Source organism: Myxocyprinus asiaticus, chromosome 50 (assembly GCF_019703515.2).
Source record: "Myxocyprinus asiaticus isolate MX2 ecotype Aquarium Trade chromosome 50, UBuf_Myxa_2, whole genome shotgun sequence".
Lineage (NCBI taxonomy): Eukaryota > Metazoa > Chordata > Actinopteri > Cypriniformes > Catostomidae > Myxocyprinus > Myxocyprinus asiaticus.
In genome coordinates, this window is record NC_059393.1 from 12,419,049 (window position 1) to 12,440,449 (window position 21,401).

At 34.8% G+C, this 21,401-nt stretch overlaps 1 protein-coding gene across 1 annotated transcript; it reads left to right on the forward strand.

The window, feature by feature from the left end:
• Positions 1 to 4: 4 nt before the first annotated feature.
• LOC127439277 (receptor-type tyrosine-protein phosphatase C-like) lies at positions 5 to 20,939 on the forward strand. The gene is made up of 26 exons (XM_051695498.1): positions 5 to 122; positions 502 to 678; positions 1,059 to 1,166; positions 1,297 to 1,428; positions 1,670 to 1,813; positions 1,976 to 2,128; positions 2,607 to 2,824; positions 2,970 to 3,030; positions 3,741 to 3,843; positions 3,976 to 4,007; positions 4,101 to 4,201; positions 4,297 to 4,387; positions 4,490 to 4,557; positions 6,876 to 6,912; positions 7,459 to 7,556; positions 8,355 to 8,480; positions 8,567 to 8,724; positions 9,064 to 9,199; positions 10,517 to 10,663; positions 10,781 to 10,871; positions 11,059 to 11,189; positions 11,918 to 12,052; positions 12,862 to 12,984; positions 13,162 to 13,328; positions 13,435 to 13,570; positions 18,075 to 20,939. Exons 2-26 carry the CDS (start codon positions 657 to 659, stop codon positions 18,381 to 18,383), a joined length of 3,027 nt encoding a protein of 1,008 aa, XP_051551458.1. The 5' UTR covers positions 5 to 122; positions 502 to 656; the 3' UTR covers positions 18,384 to 20,939.
• Positions 20,940 to 21,401: the final 462 nt, after the last annotated feature.

Here is a 21,401-nt window from a genome sequence, read left to right on the forward strand (position 1 = left end):
GACAACTGACAATGGAAACTCTTCTATCGAAATACTGTTGAAATGGTTGAAGCCGTGCACCAATTACACTGTCAGTGTGGAAGACTGCAATCCCATCGGTAATAACAGTTTTATATACCCAAGTAAGTGATTTACACAGACAGACATTTACACATTTTCCACTTATAACACTTGCCAGAGGTCAAGGTGAAGTTCTTCTAAAATGACTTTTCTGACTTGATTAGACTGGTTAGATTTTCTTCAACATGACAATAATTAATTTCTTGCTTTGTATTCATAACTTTAAGTTTCATTTAATTTCAAACTGTCTTTCACATGATTTAGAATACATTCAAAACAAGTTCAAGATGGACAGTATAAATACAGTACACCACCATACAGAGTGCTTATATTTTGCTGTTGTAAACTATTGAACATTATACTGTATATGTTGCAATTTGCTGAATATAAATATGAAAAGTACTGTCTCTGATTCTTTTTAATTTCATTATTTGTTTATAGCCATAGAAAATCAAAACCATTCTGTGACACATGTTGGAGGGAAAGTGTGTTTCATAGATGATAAATGGGATCTGAAGGAATGTGAGAATGTATCACTTGAAAACTCTTGCAAAAATAAGACAATTCAATTTAAGCTTGACACATGCAACTACACAATGAATGTCAACATTCCCCCAGGTCAGTATTTTATAATGTGATTAGGTTTGTCTTTCTTTAATGAAAAAGGCTTGCTTTTGTTTTTCAATTTGACTAGCATGCTCTTATGCACAAGATCTGTACAGTAATACTTTAATGAAGGGTACACTAACTGCAGGTAACACCCTGTGGAACAACATCGTTAGAGCACAGTTGGGGGGTGGGGGGTTCTAAGGGAGATTTGCCTCAAGCCCCACAAAAAAACTTCTGATGCCCCTTCTCTGACTGACAGTGAAACAATCAATGGGCACGCCGACCCCGGTCTGATGTCGAAACAATCACCGTACAGAACCTTCCTGAAATGGAAGACTTCATCTCACGTTTTAATAATCTGAATGTTTTTTTATTTTTTGTTTTTTCAGTCAAACCGAACATAACCTTCAATGAAACTATCTCCTCTCAGTTTATCTGGGCTAATAAACCAGAAACATGTTCAATCAATGATATGAAGGTCAGCTGCAGTGTTGATGGTAAGTAATGGACATTTTTATATTTGGAGTGCTTTGTGAATTAATGATTTAATATTTTTCATATTATGTTTACATTGTTGACTATGCACACTAATGTAATTGGATGTGTTTTCTCTTCTTTCTTTGTCAGGCAATAAAACCCCCTATGAGTTAAATAAGGATGTGTTTTTAGTGCCCTCCAAAACATATAGCTGCACTGGAAAATACCCTTACAAGGATTATTTCATAGAAAGCAATAATCTCCAAATTAAAATTGATTGCGGTGAGTTGTTTATAGAAATGTCAACTATTCTCCTTGTTTTTATATCCACTTGCAGATATTTACCACAAATTGTGACTAGCAAAAGTGGACTATACACATACATAGCTACTTTGTTATAGTGTACTTATGTAGCTATGTATATTATGCTGTTGTATACTGGTCAGAGACACACTGCGGTTGTGAATGGAATTTGAAGGGTTTTTTTTCTTTGGTTCTGGCAATTGTGTTTTATAATTTACAGACTGGGAAAATCAAACTGTGTTTAAAGAAGTAACCCACCAAAGAATTGTATTGTTATGGAAGCTGTTCCCAGGAGATAAATGCTCAAAGATAAAATGGCAAAGTTTTTCAGGCATTTGCAAAAGTGATAAAGATGTTGTAAAAGGTAAGGGCTCATTCTCTCCTGTAGTGCTACAAATTCCTAAACATCACTGAAATAAGCTTCCAAAATGATATGCTGTTCTCATCTTTGCATTTATAGATCTTTTATGCAGTTGTGATTCACTAAATTTAGCACTAAATGAATATCTACCATTTATCTTTTCAGTGCAAGAATGTCAACACAGTTCCAATACTGCAAGATGCAGTTTTGATGGATTACATGCATTTACCAGTTATACATTCGAAATTACAGCCACGACCAACATTACAAACTACACTACGTTTACCACCTCTAATAAAACAAAAACACGTTCGTCCAGTAAGTGTAACATATCTGTTTCATAATTTTAGCTTCTGTACTTCTGTACAATTCTGTATAACCTACATAATCTATGTATACTGTGCTTGAATGTGTGATGCTGCTTATGCCTTTAAGTGACTTTTCTAAATATTAACAGCAGATATTACATTTCTAAAATTTAAAATTGTCACCATATATGGCTTTTTTAACATGAGAGTACATTTCAGTAAATGTAATATAATTATTATTATTTATTTTTACAATTAACGCTTCATGTAAAACTTTATCTGCAATTCACTTTAAAACGATACTTTGCAGAGGCCAGATTTTGAATACATAAATGCTGAAATTTAATTTTACTCTCTTCACTAAGATCATGCTGCAATCAGATACAACTCTTTTAAAGATGTATTCTCAAATTATCATTGTCAACTCAACGCATTGTATACTTAAGTCAGCAGTTAACCATTTTTCTCTCTGTATTTCTTTTATATAGATCCCAGTTTTGAAGATATACCACATATACAGCAACTATCTCACAATTCTTTTTATGTTACATGCAAGAACTTGTCGAACGATGAGTGGAATGGACCCCAGGGAAACTATACAGCCGAACTTATAAACAATGGAATAACTGAACAACATTTCTCAAATAAAACGCGCTGTTCATTTTCATTTTTAAATCTTTACTACAACACCAAATATAGTATTAAGGTATTTATAACTCCCTTAATTGTCATGTTGTTTTTTTTTCATCATGCATTCATGTTTAGGAGTTCAGTCTTTAGTAATTAAAGCTTAATTAGGATGTACCATTGCAATGTTTTGATGTGGGTTTCACAATATTTCTTGAATTCAGATTACAGCCAAGAATGATTATGGAAATGCGTCCTCCGTTGAAGTTACCAAATCCACTAGCTGTAAGAATAGCCTTTTATATTCTAACTATATTTATATAACCCACTTAAAGGAGATTATACTGAGCAAAAGAAAAATTGAATTTCATAAAATGTGCAATGTGGTTCAAAAGTCTGAGACCACTAGTGAAAACAACAGCATTTTTGTATTTAGCATTTTTCTAATTGAATGCATATTGTATTAGATTTTATCAGCATAACAATTTGAGTGAAAAGTTGAATTGAAAAACTAACATTAGAATTTTCTAGTATTTGGTATGTCCTTTTGCTATAAGGACAACATGCACTCGAGCTGACATGGACAAAACCTGATGACCATGTTATCCAGCATGATTTATAAATGTTTCAAAGAACATCTTGTGTGTTTCAGTGGAAGCAAGGAAATATGATCTTTGTACAAAATTGTAACAGACCTAGTAACAGAGCAGAATCTTAAATATTTCGTATTCATTGTGCATCTTCTCTTATTTAGCTGAATTTTCTCACTTTTCATTGCTTTTACATTTTTCAAAATCCAAGAACTTTCTAGTTACATCCAAGTTTTTAAATGGGATTTTATATCACAGATTTTCAATGTGGTCTCAGAATTTTTGACCCCACTGTATTGTCCATGTGCATGTTAGAGCATATAGATGATAATTTAAACAGAGTCTAGTGTAGTTTTATGTGAAAAAGGATTTTGAGGATTTGAAGCTGTTGTGTTCCTTTCTCAGACAATGACAAGGCTGTCATCGGATTCCTGGCTTTCCTCATTGTTGTGACATCAGTTGCACTCCTTTTTGTGTTGTACAAAATTTTTGTGCTCAAACAAAAAAGGTCAGCATCACAGTTTCTCCCAGTCAACCTTAAATCTGTTTTCAAAAAGTTCTCAGTGAACACAAAAGATTAAGCTCAGCAAGAGTTTACAGAAATGCTCATCTCTGTTTCTTTTGGAATTTCTCACCACAGGCAAGCCGAAGATGAAAATATTCCTCTTACTCGTAAGTTTTAAGCTCATGTCTTTGTCAATTCAGTGTATTTCAGAAGACAATTGGTTTCCAAAAACTGATTGGCTTATCCTTTTCCTCTCCCAGAACACCTGCTCAGTGTTGAGCCCATCGCTGGAGACAGTTTAGTGGACGCTTACAAGAAGAAGATCGCTGATGAAGGACGTCTATTTCTGGCTGAATTTCAGGTGATTTTCTATATGCCATATTATATCCTGCAAACTATAATGCAGTATTTGATTCAATGTAAAATATTAGTTTTTTTGTTTGTTTGTTTTTTCAGAGCATCCCTCGAATTTTTAACAATTACACCATCAAAGAGGCAAAGAAATTGGAAAACCAGTCCAAGAACCGCTACGTTGACATTCTGCCTTGTAAATATCACCCAGATATTGATAAAGAATCAAATTTACTGGTTTTTCATATTTCAGTTATCTGTGAATGAACTGATTTCTGCATGGCTTAAATTTTCTCAGATGACTATAATCGAGTTACACTCTCAACTGGAGGTGATGATGACTACATCAATGCCAGCTTTATTGAGGTACAGCTGATATATACTTTATATATATTATTCCAGTCAGTTCTCATAAACATTACGTGACTGTGGCAAAATGAAATTGCGTGCCTTATTACACGTTTCGCTGCAGTTTCCTAGTTGGGGCGCCAAAAGCGAGTGAAATGGTGTCGTAATCAGACAGTTTTTAAGGTGATTATTAGATGGAGGTTTGAATGAGTAAAACGTACCTCCCTAACCTAAAACTTTAACTTAAATCTAACAATAGTGTCCTAAAAGAGAGGTAAACAAAACACTTACCCTAAACCAATATCTAAGCCCAACGGATAATGTCCAAAATGAAAATGTGAAATCAAAAGCACATTTTCTGAAGCAACCACATCATCTTATGTCGCTTCTATGACAATTTCATCTCACGTGTCAGCTTGCGTGTTTGACTGGTCTCCAACCATGGTCGTCAGAGTCCAGAAACCAGCACTCTATATGAGATGAGCTAATCACATTGGAATAAGTGTGTAAATGTACTGTTGGTGGTGTAATGTCTGTAATACAAACATTTAAAAGGGTCATGACATGAGAAATACAATTTTGGCATATAAGAGGTCATTGTACTATAAAAACATACTGTAAGTTTCAGAACTGAAAACTCTTTTTTAATAGAAAAAGGGCATTTATTTAAACCAGGCTCTAGAAACAGGCCATTTGGAATTTGTGGAACTTGTGACATCACAAGGCCCAAATACATCTTTATATGACTGCCTCCAGCAAGACATAAACCCCTTTTTTTCATCATTGCACCCTTGGCCCCGCCCACTGGTGCTCAGACAGTCACACTCACACAGGTGAAAAGGAGAGAGGGCCTGTCATTCATCTACAGTAAAGTGGACTTACACAGGACACCTTCATGTGCCTATCTGAATTTAAATGTTTTTATACATAAACCTGCATTAGATGAATGGCTTTGACCATCATTGTTCATCTTGTGCCTCTTTTAAAAAACGCAATGTCAAGTTAGGACTCTAAAAAGGAGACCCTCTTCCTGTTTCATCTTGCTGTTGTGCTGTTTTGAAAGCATCCTGTACCATTTTTGCACCCATCTGTGCAATATTTTGTTGTTAGTCTTTTGTACACATGCACTATATGGACATCTTTAATTGTTTTGATGCATTTCCGGCGATGTACAGTGCATTTTAAAAGCAGTACAAGCACAACTTTTAAAATCATTCTGCTGCTGCTGCTAATGACTGTGTAAACAAACACGGAAAATGTGAGATATGAGGACCAGCGTCTCTGCTTTAGCCTGTTGCATGTTGAAGCACCAAATGTCACCATGGACTGTATTGCGTTTTGGTATTCAGAACATTTCAGCGTGCATTGTGTGTGTTTATGGCTCATATCAGCATGGATTGCTGGTGAACCAGTCACAATATGATTCAAGCTTTGCAAAGGAACTGTTATTGAAGGATGGTGCAATTAAATACTACCAAAACCATGAGTAAATAGTTTAATTCAAGTTTCTTTAGGGAACATTTTTATACATTCAGATGAAATGTGTTGGGTGTATGTTATGTGTTAAACCTGAAATGTAAATTTTTTAATTATAATGTGAAGTTTGTTCATTTTCTTTTGACTGTGTTTTAAATATGGCTGTATTTAAGGGACTGTACGAAGTTAGCCAGTCAGAACAGTGGGCGTATACACTGAAGTCTTAAAGGGCCAGATAGCTTTAAACCGAGCAGAGGGCCAGAGACAGGTGGAAAATGATCATACATTAATAAATTATGACTGTTTTGGTGCAACTTCACTGACATCATAAGTGAACCTCAGGGAAGATAATAATAATAAAAAAAGAGTATGTCATGACCCCTTTAAATGTGTCATTTTTCTAATGATACGTTAAGAGTAAAAGTGTTTTGATATCATAATATAACCATGTGTGAGTTATAGTGCAAAAATAAGTGTTTATAAAGTCATAATCAGCCATTATTGTTGTGATTTGTTTGAAAGTGAATAAAACGCACAGTTGTTGTAGCACCTCTAGTGTTCATTTCACAAGGAAACACGGTACGTAAAAGTCAGTTTGCAAAAATGTAGTTATAGTAACATTCATTCTATGAGACTATGTTGATTTTTATCGCAAAAGTGTATGCTTGTTTACCTGGAATTTAAGTAATATTCTTGTCTTAATATATATTATATATATATATATATATATATATATATATATATATATATATATATATATATATATATTTGTATTTCAAGAATTAGAATATTGCATCAAATGTATTATGACTTTTAACATGTCTGATCATTTTTTAACATAACTTATTTTTCCCATACAGGGATACAAAGAGCCAAAGAAATACATTGCTGCCCAAGGTATATATCCTTTTATACAACAGTTAGTTACAATAGTCCTCTTAAACAATAGCTACGATTGTATTACAGCCGTGCTGATATTCAGTATAACAGTACTCTTGCTTATGTGATTTTGCTTAATTATTAAACTGAAAGACTCTAAATTCTGATTGGTTGAGCTTTGTTTAAAGCCGTTGTAAAATTCTAATAAATGCACAACTCATTGTATATTAATGCGGCAAGTTGCTATGTTGTTTGTCAACCATAAACAGCCTACAGTAAGGTTACATTACGTGGCGAAAGAATTGTTTATTGCTATTATTATGATTAATACAATAATACACTAAATATAGGTATTTTTTATTGAATATTGGTATTTATCAACTATTGCTGTTGCCGCCATTTCACAACTTGCTAAGAACACCTCTTACCTGTGGTAAAATCACTGTAACACATGGCCTCTTGTGGCTTATTGCTTTAATTTGACTCAGAGACAATACACTGCATTCCAATTTTTTTGATTGCTAAATTTCGATTTCTTTGATGTTATTTTATGTTTTTTTCCAGGACCCAAAGATGAGACCATCGATGATTTCTGGAGAATGATCTGGGAGCAAAAGTCATCCATCATCGTCATGGTTACCCGTTGTGAGGAAGGAAATAAGGTTAGTAGATGTCTTTAGTCCATCTTCTGCTTTATTAATAATTTATTACTGATTGACATTGATTGGCCTGGTTTAAACCAGTAATCGATGTTTATTTCAGTAATTTGATTTTTTTCCTTAAATCCTACCTACTGAAGAGGCTTTTGCTAAAACCTCCACAGTTTTTGTAATAGTAACAACGCAATGAGTGAGCAATGGCTATAAGCCATTGATTATGTTTTTCATGAGGGCAGTATCTAAATCTGACCCCATTCATTGCAGATTACTGCGTAAAAAAAAAAGAAAGGGAGGCATGTGCAATGACATACGACATGTTTTTTAGTTGCAACACCTGACGGAACAACCCGTCGCACAGCAAATGATGATAAAACCCATGAAATCTGATCTGACAGTTCAGACTGAGATTCATAAACAAATGTTTTAGTGTGGGGTTTTTTTCTTGTTCAAAAAAAAAAAGAAAAAAAAAAGAGCCGGTTAAGCATACCCAAAAAATATATTTTTTTTGCTGCTGTCTGAACAAAGCCTATTAGGCGCAGACAGAAGCCGACTTTTTGTCATTTGTATTTCACAACTTTTTAACTACAGAAAATTCTGTAGATGGTAAGATGTAAGTGTGTTTTTAGTGCCTGAAAGCATAGTCAGATTAGATAAAAATATTTAAAAGAGCCACACACAAGGGGTAAAGAATGTGTACATTTTTGTGAATGGTTGGCAATCTAATTCTTCGATAAATTTCTTTAGGTGCAGATTACACCTAGGCCTGAATATTACAAGTGATAGTACTTTTTTCTCTTTTAGAGCAAGTGTGCTCAGTACTGGCCATCTTTGGACAGAGAGACAGAGATTTATGATGATTTTGTGGTGAAAATCAGATCAGAGGACCACTGCCCTGATTACATCATTCGTCATCTGGTCCTAACCAATGTAAGTGGAAGTTTGTTTGGTGTGTGTGTGTGTGGTGTGTTCATTCTGTGTGCATTAGTCAATAAGGCTTAAAAATATGTCTACAGAAGAGAGAGAAAGCTGCAGAAAGAGAAATCACCCACATTCAGTTCATCAGTTGGCCTGACCACGGTGTCCCTGGAGATCCCAGCCTGCTTCTGAAGCTTAGGAGAAGAGTCAACTCCTTCAAGAACTTCTTCAGCGGCCCAGTCGTGGTCCACTGCAGGTAAGAGGAGACCATGGAGACCGGTGACTACAGTTTCAAACTGTCTTTGAAAGGAAACTCATGCTAATTCATTGAACTTCTTTCATTTGCATTTGATCTACATTTAGACTTTGCAGAAACATTATTTGGAGAATTGATTTTTGTGACAAATGGCCAAAAAAATGTTTAAAGTATTTACATTTTACATCAGGCATTTTAAGTAACGGCTAGCCTTTTTTTTTTTTTTTTTTTTATCTCTTTTTAATGCCCGAAAATTTAGACACCTGTATGAAGTGTAGCAAAGCAAGTCTAAATACAAAAAGATTATGTTTATTGTGAATACTGTCATGTCCTCTATAGCGCAGGGGTTGGACGTACAGGAACGTATATTGGCATTGACGCCATGATTGAAAGTCTCGAGGCGGAGGGTAAAGTGGACATCTATGGATATGTAGCAAAACTACGTCGCCAGCGTTGCCTCATGGTTCAAGTGGAGGTGAGACAAATATTACTATCACTCATTCATTATTAATATTTATATGAGGAAGGGGCACCAAATTTGAAAAAGTGCAAAATAGAAATATTTTAATCACCCTGAATATTTACCTAAATAAATATATAAACTGTTAAATGTAACAATCTACATGTAAATATTATTAGATTTAAAATTATAAAACAGTTTTACAGTTTAAAACTAAATCTTAAATAATTATTTAATATTTTTGGAGAAAATGCTAATTTTTATTAAGATTTCTGTTTTAAATTTAAATGTTACGTTTATTTAACATCTATATTTGTGTTTAATAGTTAAAAGAACTGACAGAAAGGCTATGGTACCTCAAATAACCCCTCTGTGCAATTGTAGTGAGCAGTCACATGTCGAACCTTGAGGCGAATGGGGTACAACAAGACTTTCTGTCTGTCTGAACCAGTCTGGCCATTCTCCATTGACCTCTCTCGTTAACAAGCCATTTTCGCCCACAGAACTGCGGCTCATTGGTTGTTTTTTGTTTTTCGCACCATTCTCTATACACTCTAGAGACTGTTGCGCGTTAAAATCCCAGGAGATCAGCAGTTACAGAAATACACAAACCAGCCCGTCTGGCACCAACAGTCATGCCACGGGCCAAATCACTGAGGTCACATTTTTTCCCCATTCTGATGGTTGATGTGAACATTAACTGAAGCTCCTGACCCGTATCTGCATGACTTTATACATTACACTGCTACCACATGATTGGCTGATTAGATAATCACAAGGGTGTACAGTAAATGTATATATACTGTATATATATTATGTTTTACGTAAATATGTCAAAGTTGGACAGTTTTGTTTCTAGATCGTACAAAATTTGGCCCATTTATCTGTAATTAATTTCCAGCCTTTATTTTACTGTAATTGTGCATATTTACTGTATGTGTGTGTGTGTGTGTGTGTGTGTGTGTGTGTGTGTGTACATGTTTATACTTCATTTTGGAGACCAAATGTCCCCACAAGTTCGGTGATCTCAGGTTTTACTATCCTTGTAGGGACATTTGGTCTAAACATGTACCAGCGGTCCCCACAAGGGAAATGGCTTATTAAACATACTAAACAATGTTTTTTTTGAAAATGTAAAAATACAAAAAGGTTTCTGTGAGGGTCAGGTTTATGGGGTAGGGTTAGGAGATTATTGTTATATATATCTGTATAAAATCCATAAAATGCATTGAAGTCTATGGAGAGTCCCCACAATTATATAAAAACAAGTTTTTAAAAACAAGTGTGTGTGTGTGTGTGTGTGTGTGTGTGTGTGTGTGTTCATTCTGCTAGGCCCAGTACATACTGATCCACACCGCTCTGATAGAGCACAACCAGTTTGGAGAGACAGAGATCTTCCTCTCTGAATTTCATATGGAGCTCAACACCCTCAGACAGAAAGATGGAAATGACCCCAGCTTGCTTGAACTGGAGTTCCAGGTCTGTCCTTCTTCCTTTGCTTAAAGATAGAAACTTTTACATGATTGAATGCTGTTCAAAGATAGTAAACACCCGAAATATTCCCTGTTTGATTGTGTGTTTGTTTTTTTAATAAAGAAACTTCCCAAGTTTAAAAACTGGAGAACATTTAACACAGCAATCAGTGAGGACAACAAGAAGAAAAACCGCTACTCATCTGTTGTCCCATGTGAGGAACATAAGCTAAATGAATATTAATATTCAATATGATTATTAATATAATATCAATATCATAATATTTTTGTAATAAAATATACAAATTAATTTGTTAAATTTAGCTAATTCTCATTATCCAAATTAATATCAGAAGCACATTAAAGAACTGAACAAAAGTGAGTGATCTGTTTGTGTCACAGATGACTTCAATCGTGTCCTGTTCAGACTGGACGTGGAGTGCAACCAGACAAGTGATCCTGAGGATGAGGAGTATTCGTCAGATGAGGAAGAAGAAGAATCCAATGAATACATCAACGCCTCATTCATTGACGTAAAAAACTTGATTCTGTTGATTTTTCACTTTTGATTTAGTTTCCATGCATGGGTGAATCTCCAGGTCATTTAACACCTCCAAATCATAAGAATTTTTTTTATTATTATATTTTACATACATAAAGAAAATTAAGTCTTTTTAGGACCAATAAGAATTTGTTTTATTGCGGCATTACTTTCATGACAATTAAGCATATTTTCCCTTCAGACTGACATTAGTTTGTGTGTGTGTGTGTGTGTGTGTGTGTGTGTGTGTGTGTGTGTGTGTGTTTTCATCCCCATTATTTCAAAGATGATTATTAGATTTTCATTACTGTATTGCAGGATTTTTTTTTTTTTTACATTACTACAGTAAAAATTAATTACCAGTACTGTAAAACAATTTAAGGCAGAACAACACACACTACTATTGTGTACTTGAATTTAAATAACATATATTTTTTCTATTACAAGTACAGTACTTATATTATAATTATAATTATTATTATTATTATTATTATTATTATTAAAAAAAAATTTAAATAAAGCTAAATATAATTTGTATTTCTTTCTTTTGATTTTTGGGTGAAATATGTCCCGGACATGTTCTTGACAGGTGATTTAGTAATAAAAAGACAAAAAAGCAAATACCGACCCATATCCCTGTACAGTGTTATCTGCAAGCAAATGAAATTACAGGAATTATGTACATATTAATCATACTACATTTCGGTTGCTTTCCAACAGGGATACTGGTGTAATAAGAGTCTCATTGCAGCACAGGGGCCTCTACCAAACACAACGGCAGAGTTCCTGTTAATGCTTTATCAGCAAAAAACTAAAACTTTGGTCATGCTCACTGATTGCAAAGAGGATAACAAGGTATGGACAACCTTCAATGCATTTCATGAATTACCTGTTTGGAGTGCTACAAATGTGATTCACAAAAGACAAACGTATCATAGCATTCACCCTAAAGTGTTAGTTCACCCAAAAATGAAATTTCTCTCTTCATTTGCTCACCCAGATGTTATTTCTTCTGCTGAACACAAATGAAGATTTTTAGAAGAATATCTCAGCTCTGTAGGTCCATACAATGCAAGTGAATGGGTGCCAAAGTTTTGAAGCTCTAAAATGCACATAAACACAACATAAAAGTAATTCATAAGACTCCAGTGGTTAAATCAATATCTCCAGAAGTGATATGATAAGTGTGGGAGAGAAACAGTTCAATATTTAAGTCCTTCTTCTTTTGTTTTTGGTGATTTGCATTGTTCTTGCATATTGCCCCCTACTGGGCAGGGAGGAGAATTTATGGTAACAACTGACTTAAATATTGTATGTTTCTGTTTCTCACCCTCACCTATCATATCACTTCTGAAGATATGGATTGAACTACTTGAGTCTTATGGATTACTTTTATGCTGCCTTTATGTGCATTTTAGAGCTTCAAAATGTTGGCACCCATATACTTGCATTGTACTGACCTACAGAGCTAAAATATTCTTCTAACAATTATTCATTTGTGTTCTGCAGAAGAAAGAAAGTCATACACCTTGGTTGGCATGAGGGGGAGTAAATGATGAGAGAATTTAAATTTTTGGGTGAACTATCCCTTTAAAGGAATCCATTATGAGGAAGATTCATGTTGGTTATGTTCTCCGCTTTTCATACCAACTCTGTTTCTCCAGGATTATTGCTCTCAGTATTGGGGAGATGATAAGAAAGTGTTTGGGGAGATGGAAATCGAGGTGAAAAAGACAGAGAGTTTCCCAACATTTGTCAGACGGCGCATGGAAATACAGTCCACAAAGGTAGCCATAGTCTCTTCTCTTCCACATTAATATATATTCATTAACTATGCTATGGAGTTCAGTATACAGCATGATTATTTCCGGTTCTCTAATCTGACTGGAGATTGACAAGCCTCCGATCAGTCTAGTTTTGCACTACCCTTTAAAAATACAAATTGCTCTGTAATCCTGTAACAGAAGAACGAGATCCTGGAGGTGGATCAGTATCAGTTCTTGAAGTGGAGAAACAGTGAACTACCAGAGAACCCTCAGGAGTTGATAGAGATGATAAGGAACATCAGAGAGAACGGTGGCTATGACAACAGCAAAATCAAACGGAATATTCCTATCGTTGTGCACTGCAAGTAAGTCCATCAGCAACAAGACAAATAAACAAAATTGCTTTATTGATTGATTGATTTATTGATTTTTTTCACCACTCTTCATGAAATACCTTTCATTTTATATCAGCAATGGATCGTCACGTACTGGAATCTTTTGTGCCTTATGGAATCTCATGGACAGTGCATCCACAGAGAAGTTGGTGGATGTCTTCCAGGTGGTCAAAAATGTACGCAGGGAGAGGCAGGGAATGATTGAAACAATTGTGAGTTGAAACTATTTTTTTTTTTTTTTTAATTTACTTTTCCACTGACTATTTTCCACAATATTCTCTATTTAACCGCATATGACTCTACAGACCAGTGTCCAAACATGAGATCCCCACAATCCATTTTCATTGAATAAATGTTTCTTGATATAATTTATTTTGCTTTAAAAGTAAAGAGAAACAATAATTCTAATCATGCATAATACAGATGCAGTAAAGAAACTGTGCAACGCCTTTCTCGTTAATATTCACTCAAACGAAACTCATTTGTGAGACACTCGCTGAACTGCTGGTGTTCATGAAAAGGCGGTACCATTGTAGTGCTTGTTTTACATATCAATGTTAACTCAATGTAAATAGTCCAAATTATGCATATAAACATCAAAGAATTATCAAAATGTGCAATAAATGTGTAAACATGTTAATACTGTAAATATTAAAGAGTTTAACAAATGGGCTCCTACAGCGTCTATGCAGGAGTTTGGTGAAATAGAACAGAATGTGGATTTTGTACATTTATAAAAAACTAAAATGTGACAAATTATTTAATAAAATATATACTTTCCACCCCTGGAGTCGTGAGTTCAAATCCAGGGCGTGCTGAGTGACTCCAGCCAGGTCTCCTAAGCAACCATATTGGCCCGGTTGCTAGGGAGGGTAGAGTCACATGGGGTAACCTCCTCGTGGTCGCTATAATGTGGTTCTCGCTTTTGAGTTGTGTGTGGATGCCGCGGAGAATAGCGTGAAGCTTCCACACGCGCTATGTCTCCGCGGTGATGCGCTCAACAAGCCATGTGATAAGATGCGCGGATTGATGTCTCAGACGCGGAGGCAACTGAGCTTTGTCCTCCGCCACCCGGATTGAGTCACTACGCCACCACGAGGACTTAGAGCACATTGGGAATTGGGCATTCCAAATTGGGGAGAAAAGGTGAGAATATATATATATATATATATATATATATATATATATATATATATATATATATATATATACTTTTACATACTATAGCCTATATATGTCACTTGGAATCTTAAATAAATAGTTTATAATAATTCTATTTTTTTCTGAAAAAGGACATGCAGTTTATATTGTAAAATATATATTTTAAATACTGCTGTCGATTTAACACATTTATTCAGTGCGATTGATTATATAAAAAATAACATGTTAAAAACAATTTCCAATGTCCCTGGACCTGAAATTTTTATGCAACATAACATGGAATATCCCGGAGTAATTCAAGCTGATGTACCACCTGTTTTCAGCAGGGGGCAGTAAGTAAAATTACAGCTGTATAGGCAACACGCAGCTGTGCGGAGAACAAACCAAACTCATGCTTGCTTGATATTAGCGACAGCACAGGGTCAAACACAGCTGGATGGAGCGCAATGGACTGCCAGCACTGAACCTCATGACGTACTTCCGCTTTGAAATAGTGCGGCCCGCTAGTTTCCGGTTAAACGTGTTTACATGCGCCGTAGTTGCCTAGTTCCTGAAATGGCACTTAAAATTTGTGTTCGAAAGAGTATTTTAAAATACAGATCTTTTCAGAGATAGGAGAAGAAATATTCGGAACATTACCGTGTACAGCTTTTTCAAAATTACGTGGAAAAACAGTTTTTAGAGCTTTAATTCAGCCCGAGCCGATCTGAGAAAACAACGACTGGTATGTAGTCCAATCCAAGCACATTTCACAGTTTCTCCTCATACAGAGGTCTGTACCAGACACTTAACCACAGATCAGCTCAAAACACAAATGACAAAAGGTGGAAGGAGTCAAAGGGTGTCGGCACCAGCGGCGCTCTTTGAATTAAACAACTACGTGCTTCAGTCACTGCCATGTTCCATGTGTGAGGGAGAGAATGAATGCATGCATCACCCTGTTTTTATTAAATGTATGTTTTAATCTTTATTTTGTTTCACTGATATGTAGTGTATATCAATAAATATTGAAATGCAAATGCATAAGAGCTGCTAAAGATAATGAGTTATAACGTTTATCCAAAGGAAAGTCATTTGCAATCATTGTATGGTGGAATTTATCGTCTAATCTCAACTGGTATGAAATAACATTAATGAATGAAACGCATGTTAATGAGATGGCCAGGCTGCTGCAAGTTATACATGTTTGATTTATTATTCAGGAGCTGAGTTTAGCTACATTTGGAAAGGAAACAATATATTTAGAGGCAAATTTCAACAAATTATAAAACTGAGACGTCACATTAGCGCCAGAAATATGATTTATTGATTTAATCAATTAAAAGCCCTAAAAAAATATATAATCTGCCTTACCATGAATAAATCCCTGCACGCAGGTGCTCTGAACCCCGTAACTGGAAACGCCTGAGTGGCACTACTTAGAACGCGGAAGCAGTTGTGCAAGTGGCCCATTCCGGATGCTGGTATCTCGAGACATGTTATTCTAATATTCAAAAAGTTTAACTTGACAAAACAAACCTAAAAACCGTGTTTATAATGTGACACAACCAAAGTGAGATGCTCCAAAAGTGTCTGTCTGATGCATGTGTACACTGACGTGACTTTAAAAAAGCCTTTATAATAAATCTATGAGGAATTCAATTGCAGAATGGATTACTGTGGACTGTAGGCCAATGATAGGCTTATGTTTAATAATATGGAAATAAAAAATATATTAACTTACAAAGCCACTTTTTGTATTGTCTTATAAATGCATTACTCATCTGCTACAATAAGGCAATGCATTTTAATTATTTAATTTATTATTTTTAAAATATATTTTATGTTTATCATTATTTAAATATAACTTTTAATAACGATTTATCATTATATATTGAATTATTGTTGTTTGAGGGGCTGTCTCAGGAAATGTTTATATATGCGATTAATTAGTTTAATTAATCAGCATATCATGTAATTAATTCAATAAAAAATTTTATCGATTGACAGCCCTAATTTTAAACCTTTTTTTGTACACGATGTATAGCATACAATCGTTGATGTTTTTTAATAAATGCATTTTAATTAATAAAATACAGGAAATAAAATGTGGCTTTTTTATCCAATTAATCGATAAATCAAAGATATAATGAAAAGTTATTCAGTGATCAAAATAAGCTGTAGTTTATCCCTACTGAAAAGTTTTCCACACTTAAAATTATTAACCCAAAGTCATGTTCAAGAACAGGTTCACATAATCTTTGGCTGTTTTGTTCTATGTTTCACGTTGTTCGTAAACTGAAAAAAAAAAAAAAAAAAAATATGGCTTTTTGAATTTGCTACATTTTTCAAAGTAAGCGGTTGCACAAATTTTAATTTTCTCATCCTTTCCTCTCTCAGATATGAAAAGAGATAAAGGATATTCTCTTCTAAACTGAACACATATTCACTTAATGAGCTTTAAAGGTTCACTCATTAATTCTTTTCCACATTTAAAAAGTTTTACTTCTAAAGAAATTAATAGTAATTTTGAAACATGTGTATAAAATCTTGACCACTCATGTGAGATGAAGCGTTCAGTCATATCAGTAATCTTATAAAAGCTCTTTAATTCTACATGGGGCGGGGGGTGCCCTCATGGGGGCAGCCATGTTTGGATCACATGACCAGCTGAATACTACTCCATTAATCTCAGTAACTACTCTGTTATTGGACACTTTCATTCATGGATTAAATTAATCCTGGTTTACTGTGCATAGTGAATTTCTACAATGTCATTGGTAACTGAAAACTACTGTGTTTGAATGATGCAGCATCCAGGCCACTAGGTGTCAGTGCAAGCCAATCTTAGCCACTTCAGCATACTTCACAAAAATTACTGAGTGCACCTTTAAGAGATTGAAATGACTGAGAACAAGGTTTACTTTGTTAGAAGGAACACTAACAAGCCCGGCTCATAAACTTGGCCCACCTTAAGAAGTACACCTACACCCACCCCTCCCATTGTTCGGCCCACCCTGCGGGACCTATAGCCCACCTTACATCTTAGAGCTGGAGCCAGGCCTGAACACTAATCTCCATGGTGGTGACTTCAAATAAAAGCATAAGTTAACACAAAACAGAAAGGGTAAATACAACTTCAATTCTTATGAATTATCAACAACAACTATTTATGCTACATATAATCCAGAGACTACGTAATCAAACATTCAGTGGCAAGAGCCTATGTCCATTCCCCAAACACAACACAGTTTTTTTCTGATTGACTTAAATTGAAATAATTAAAAAAAAAATTATTATTGTAATAATTTGAAATTCATTCAAAACATAGATAATGTTTTAAAACAGTGTATTATTATTATTATTATTATTACTATTATTATTATTATTATTATTATTATTATTACATAAAATAAAAATAAACAATTAATAAAAATGTATTAAAGGGTAATAATTATAAAATAAAATAATTTAATTAAATTAAAGTATAAGTTTTAAACTTTATAAATAAACAATGAATAAATGCTATGCTTCTTTGCATTTCAAAATTCTACACTAATTCTAACCTCTACACAGGAGCAGTATCAGTTCCTCTATACGGCTCTAGAAGGAGCCTTCCCAGTGCAGAATGGCGGCATAAAGACACCGGCTTCAAACAACAGCGTTCAAATCGTCAACGAAACCACAGCGCTTCTCTCACAGCCAGCCAGCAATACCAGTGTTGACCAGAAGGCGGCAGAAACCAGCCAGACCAAAGAGAGCAATGAGCACACTGCTGCTGCTACAGAAAATACCACTGCTTCACCTTCACCAGCAGAGGGAGCTAGTGAGATCAGCAGCACATCTGAAAACACCAATGGGCCTTCTGTTACTATAGATGTTTGAGCATTGTGACGTGTTATCAGTGGGGCCTATATTTCTGAGGGGGCACACCACACATGTGTGACGTGTTAGTCTAGTGGTGTAGCTTTCATTATGTAGGTGACCCTGGTTTGAATCCTGACCTAAGACTATAGATTTTCTGTTTTGATAAACCAAGCAAAATTGCAGCTGAACTTGACAGAATGTTCTTTGTATGTAAAAGTGCAGCTGTGAGATTTCAACAATAATTTCACAGGACAAAAGTCATACAAGTTTGGAGTAACATGATGGTGGGTTGATAGCAGGTGTCTTAAAAGAAGGATAAGATACCAACTTGTCAATTAAATAGCTATCAAGCTTATCCAGAAAAGTACATTTGATCTCTTGTTTTACATTTACACTTAACTGTATATTTTTGGTACATTAGGCCAGGGTGTTTTAGCGAAGAGTTGAGGTAGGATCAGTCAGGCTTGTGCTGATTCAGTCTCAGGTTTTGAATTTCTGTATAATGATGCTGTTTGTGTGAAATCTGTCCATATTGATATATTTTTTTGTATTCATTTGTAAAGGATTTACTGTGCTTTAGGATTTGATTTGTTTAGGCTATGAAATTGCATTTTTGAATGTATTGTAAAATAAGACCTTCCAAAAAATATTTTTTGTATTTTTGTTTGAAAACTGTATCAAAGTGCAGTCTCGTTTGTTGTTGAATCTAAATTATGGTGTCTAAAACGCTGGATGGAAATCTTTGATGGGAGTGTGTGCTTTTATGTTTGAGAACAAAAAAATAAGAGCAAAGATAACTTTGCACTACATTGCTGTCCTCAAACTATCTTTCATTTCACTATATTTTTCCTGAGTTTTCAAAGCTAAGTTAATTTTTTTTCCTTTAAAGCAGTTGTTCAATGTAACTTAAAAAGAATAAAGGATAGCTTGAATAATAACGTCTTTGTAATGCATTTTAATTCGCTACAGAGCCCAACACCAGTGAAAGTTGTGGGAGTATTGAAAAATCAGTCTGCATGGTAAGTTGTGTTAGCAGCTTGCAATGTGTTTGAAGTGTGTATCACTAGTGCATCAACTGGGTCGGTGCTGATGCAGGTGTGCTGAGTGGGTCAGCTTATTTAACCAATTTTTTGTCCTCACCAGGTGCACAAACCTGACCTGGAACAAAAAAACTAGCATTACACGAATCAACATTAGCATATACCAGCATGAGACACAAGATGGCACCTGCTAACAAAGAAGCTACCCCGACTGCTTTATTTTACCCGCCATCAAGCCTGTGTGCTTTCTTGCATTAATTTGCACACCAATCTGATTGGTATGTCTTTCTCTTTTTTCCTCTTATCTATTTAACGATCAATTGACGAGATTTAGAGTAGTGCCATATTTTTTTGTCGGTAATGATAACAAGGCTGAGCAGACTTGCAGTCTTGCAGTCTCTTCAATGAGTTGTACTGCTGTTTTTAAAGTGGACTGATCGTTAAGCTGACGAAACATTGGAAAAAACGCCTTTACTAAAACATTTAGAAAACACCAGTTGTGAAAGTTAGATGTGATTTAGGACCTTTATATAGCTTTAAACAGTGCACGCCATTGTGCAGACTTTAAGTCTATTCCTCACTGCTTCATTTTCTTTCCCTTCAAAAATTTAAAATGGCGCTATAGACTGAATAAGGTCTATATAGCTTAGATTTTATTGTAAGATAACATTTGTTTGTTATAACAGACCACTGAGATAAAAACATGCAAGTAACCAGCAAGTGTGACACCCTTGCAAACACAAAACGTTCCTTTAACGTTAGCAGTTCCCTTCTGGTAATTTTTTGGAAACCATTTCCTAATGATCTCGGAACCTTCTTTTTAGGTTTTGTTTTTGTATAACCAAAAACTATAATTTCCCTGATAGCACATGTACGTCACAAATGTCTATTTGATGTGTGTGTTTACATCGAAGACATATTTTTAATGTTGTTTGCTCATCTGAAAACATCTATAAGATATATGTCAATAAGTATGTCTCGGATGTCAATAAGACATTCAGCAGATGTCTTTAAGATGTTTATGATTTAGAATGTTTGTAAATCTGATCTTTTTAAGATGTTTATAAGACATTCAGCAGATGTCTTTGAGATGTTTATGGTTTAGAATGTTTGTAAATCTGATCTTTTTAAGATGTTTAGCATATGTTAATTAGATTGTGATGCTTTCCAGATGAAAAGATCTAAACAAACGTCAGAGATGTACGTGTGCTGTCTGGGTTATTGCAAGAATTCCCAGAAAAGCTATGTGTCTCTTTCTTTTCTTTCCCCCTTTAAGTCAAAGAAGGGCTCAGTAAGGATTCACAGTGATTCAAAAGAAAGAAATGATTTTGTCCTTTATAATAAATAGAAAAAAGCCCATAAAGGGTAGGCCAAAATCAGTTTTTAAAAAGACAATTTAAGCTTGCTATTTCTGCATGCAAACACTTTGTCAACCCAGGTTTACACACATTGTGTATGTATGTGTGTGTGTGTGTGTGTGTGTGTGTGTGTGTGTCTTATTTAACCATATTTAAAAATAAATCTTTTTCCATGACTCCTGTGTGTTTATATATTTCCTTTTTTTTGTATATTCATTTGGCACAAAAATTTAACAATAAAAAAGAATGATGTTCAGAATAATACATCAAAATTGCACCTTTCACCAACAGAATATCTGTCTAATTACATCTGCAGCCTCTTTGACCTTTTAACCATAATATGTTACTAAGTGTTAAAGGAGAACATTTTGGAGCAGCATAGGGTGATCTCTACATGTCAAAGAGAGGGAAATTCCCCTTAAATAAATCATCAGTGGGCCTGTGGTGCAACATTTGCATTCAGCTCTCGCATGAAGCTCCACCCAGGCATACAATTATCATACCATCTTTCATGCAACCTTTTGGTGATGAATGTCTCCTGCTTTGAAGATACTGCTGGTTTGGAAAATACATGTGAATTTATTTATGTAAAAGTATTGAAATTAAACCTCTCTTCTATATGTTCTATATGTATGCAA

Bases quoted from the DNA above. Each gene is read 5' to 3' on its own strand.
- LOC127439277 (XM_051695498.1), top strand. From the start codon at position 657: ATGAATGTCAACATTCCCCCAG. The intron at 3,031-3,740 runs GTAAGAATAGCC...TTCCTTTCTCAG, and splicing joins AGTTACCAAATCCACTAGCT to ACAATGACAAGGCTGTCATC. The intron at 6,913-7,458 runs GTATATATCCTT...GTTTTTTTCCAG, and splicing joins GAAATACATTGCTGCCCAAG to GACCCAAAGATGAGACCATC.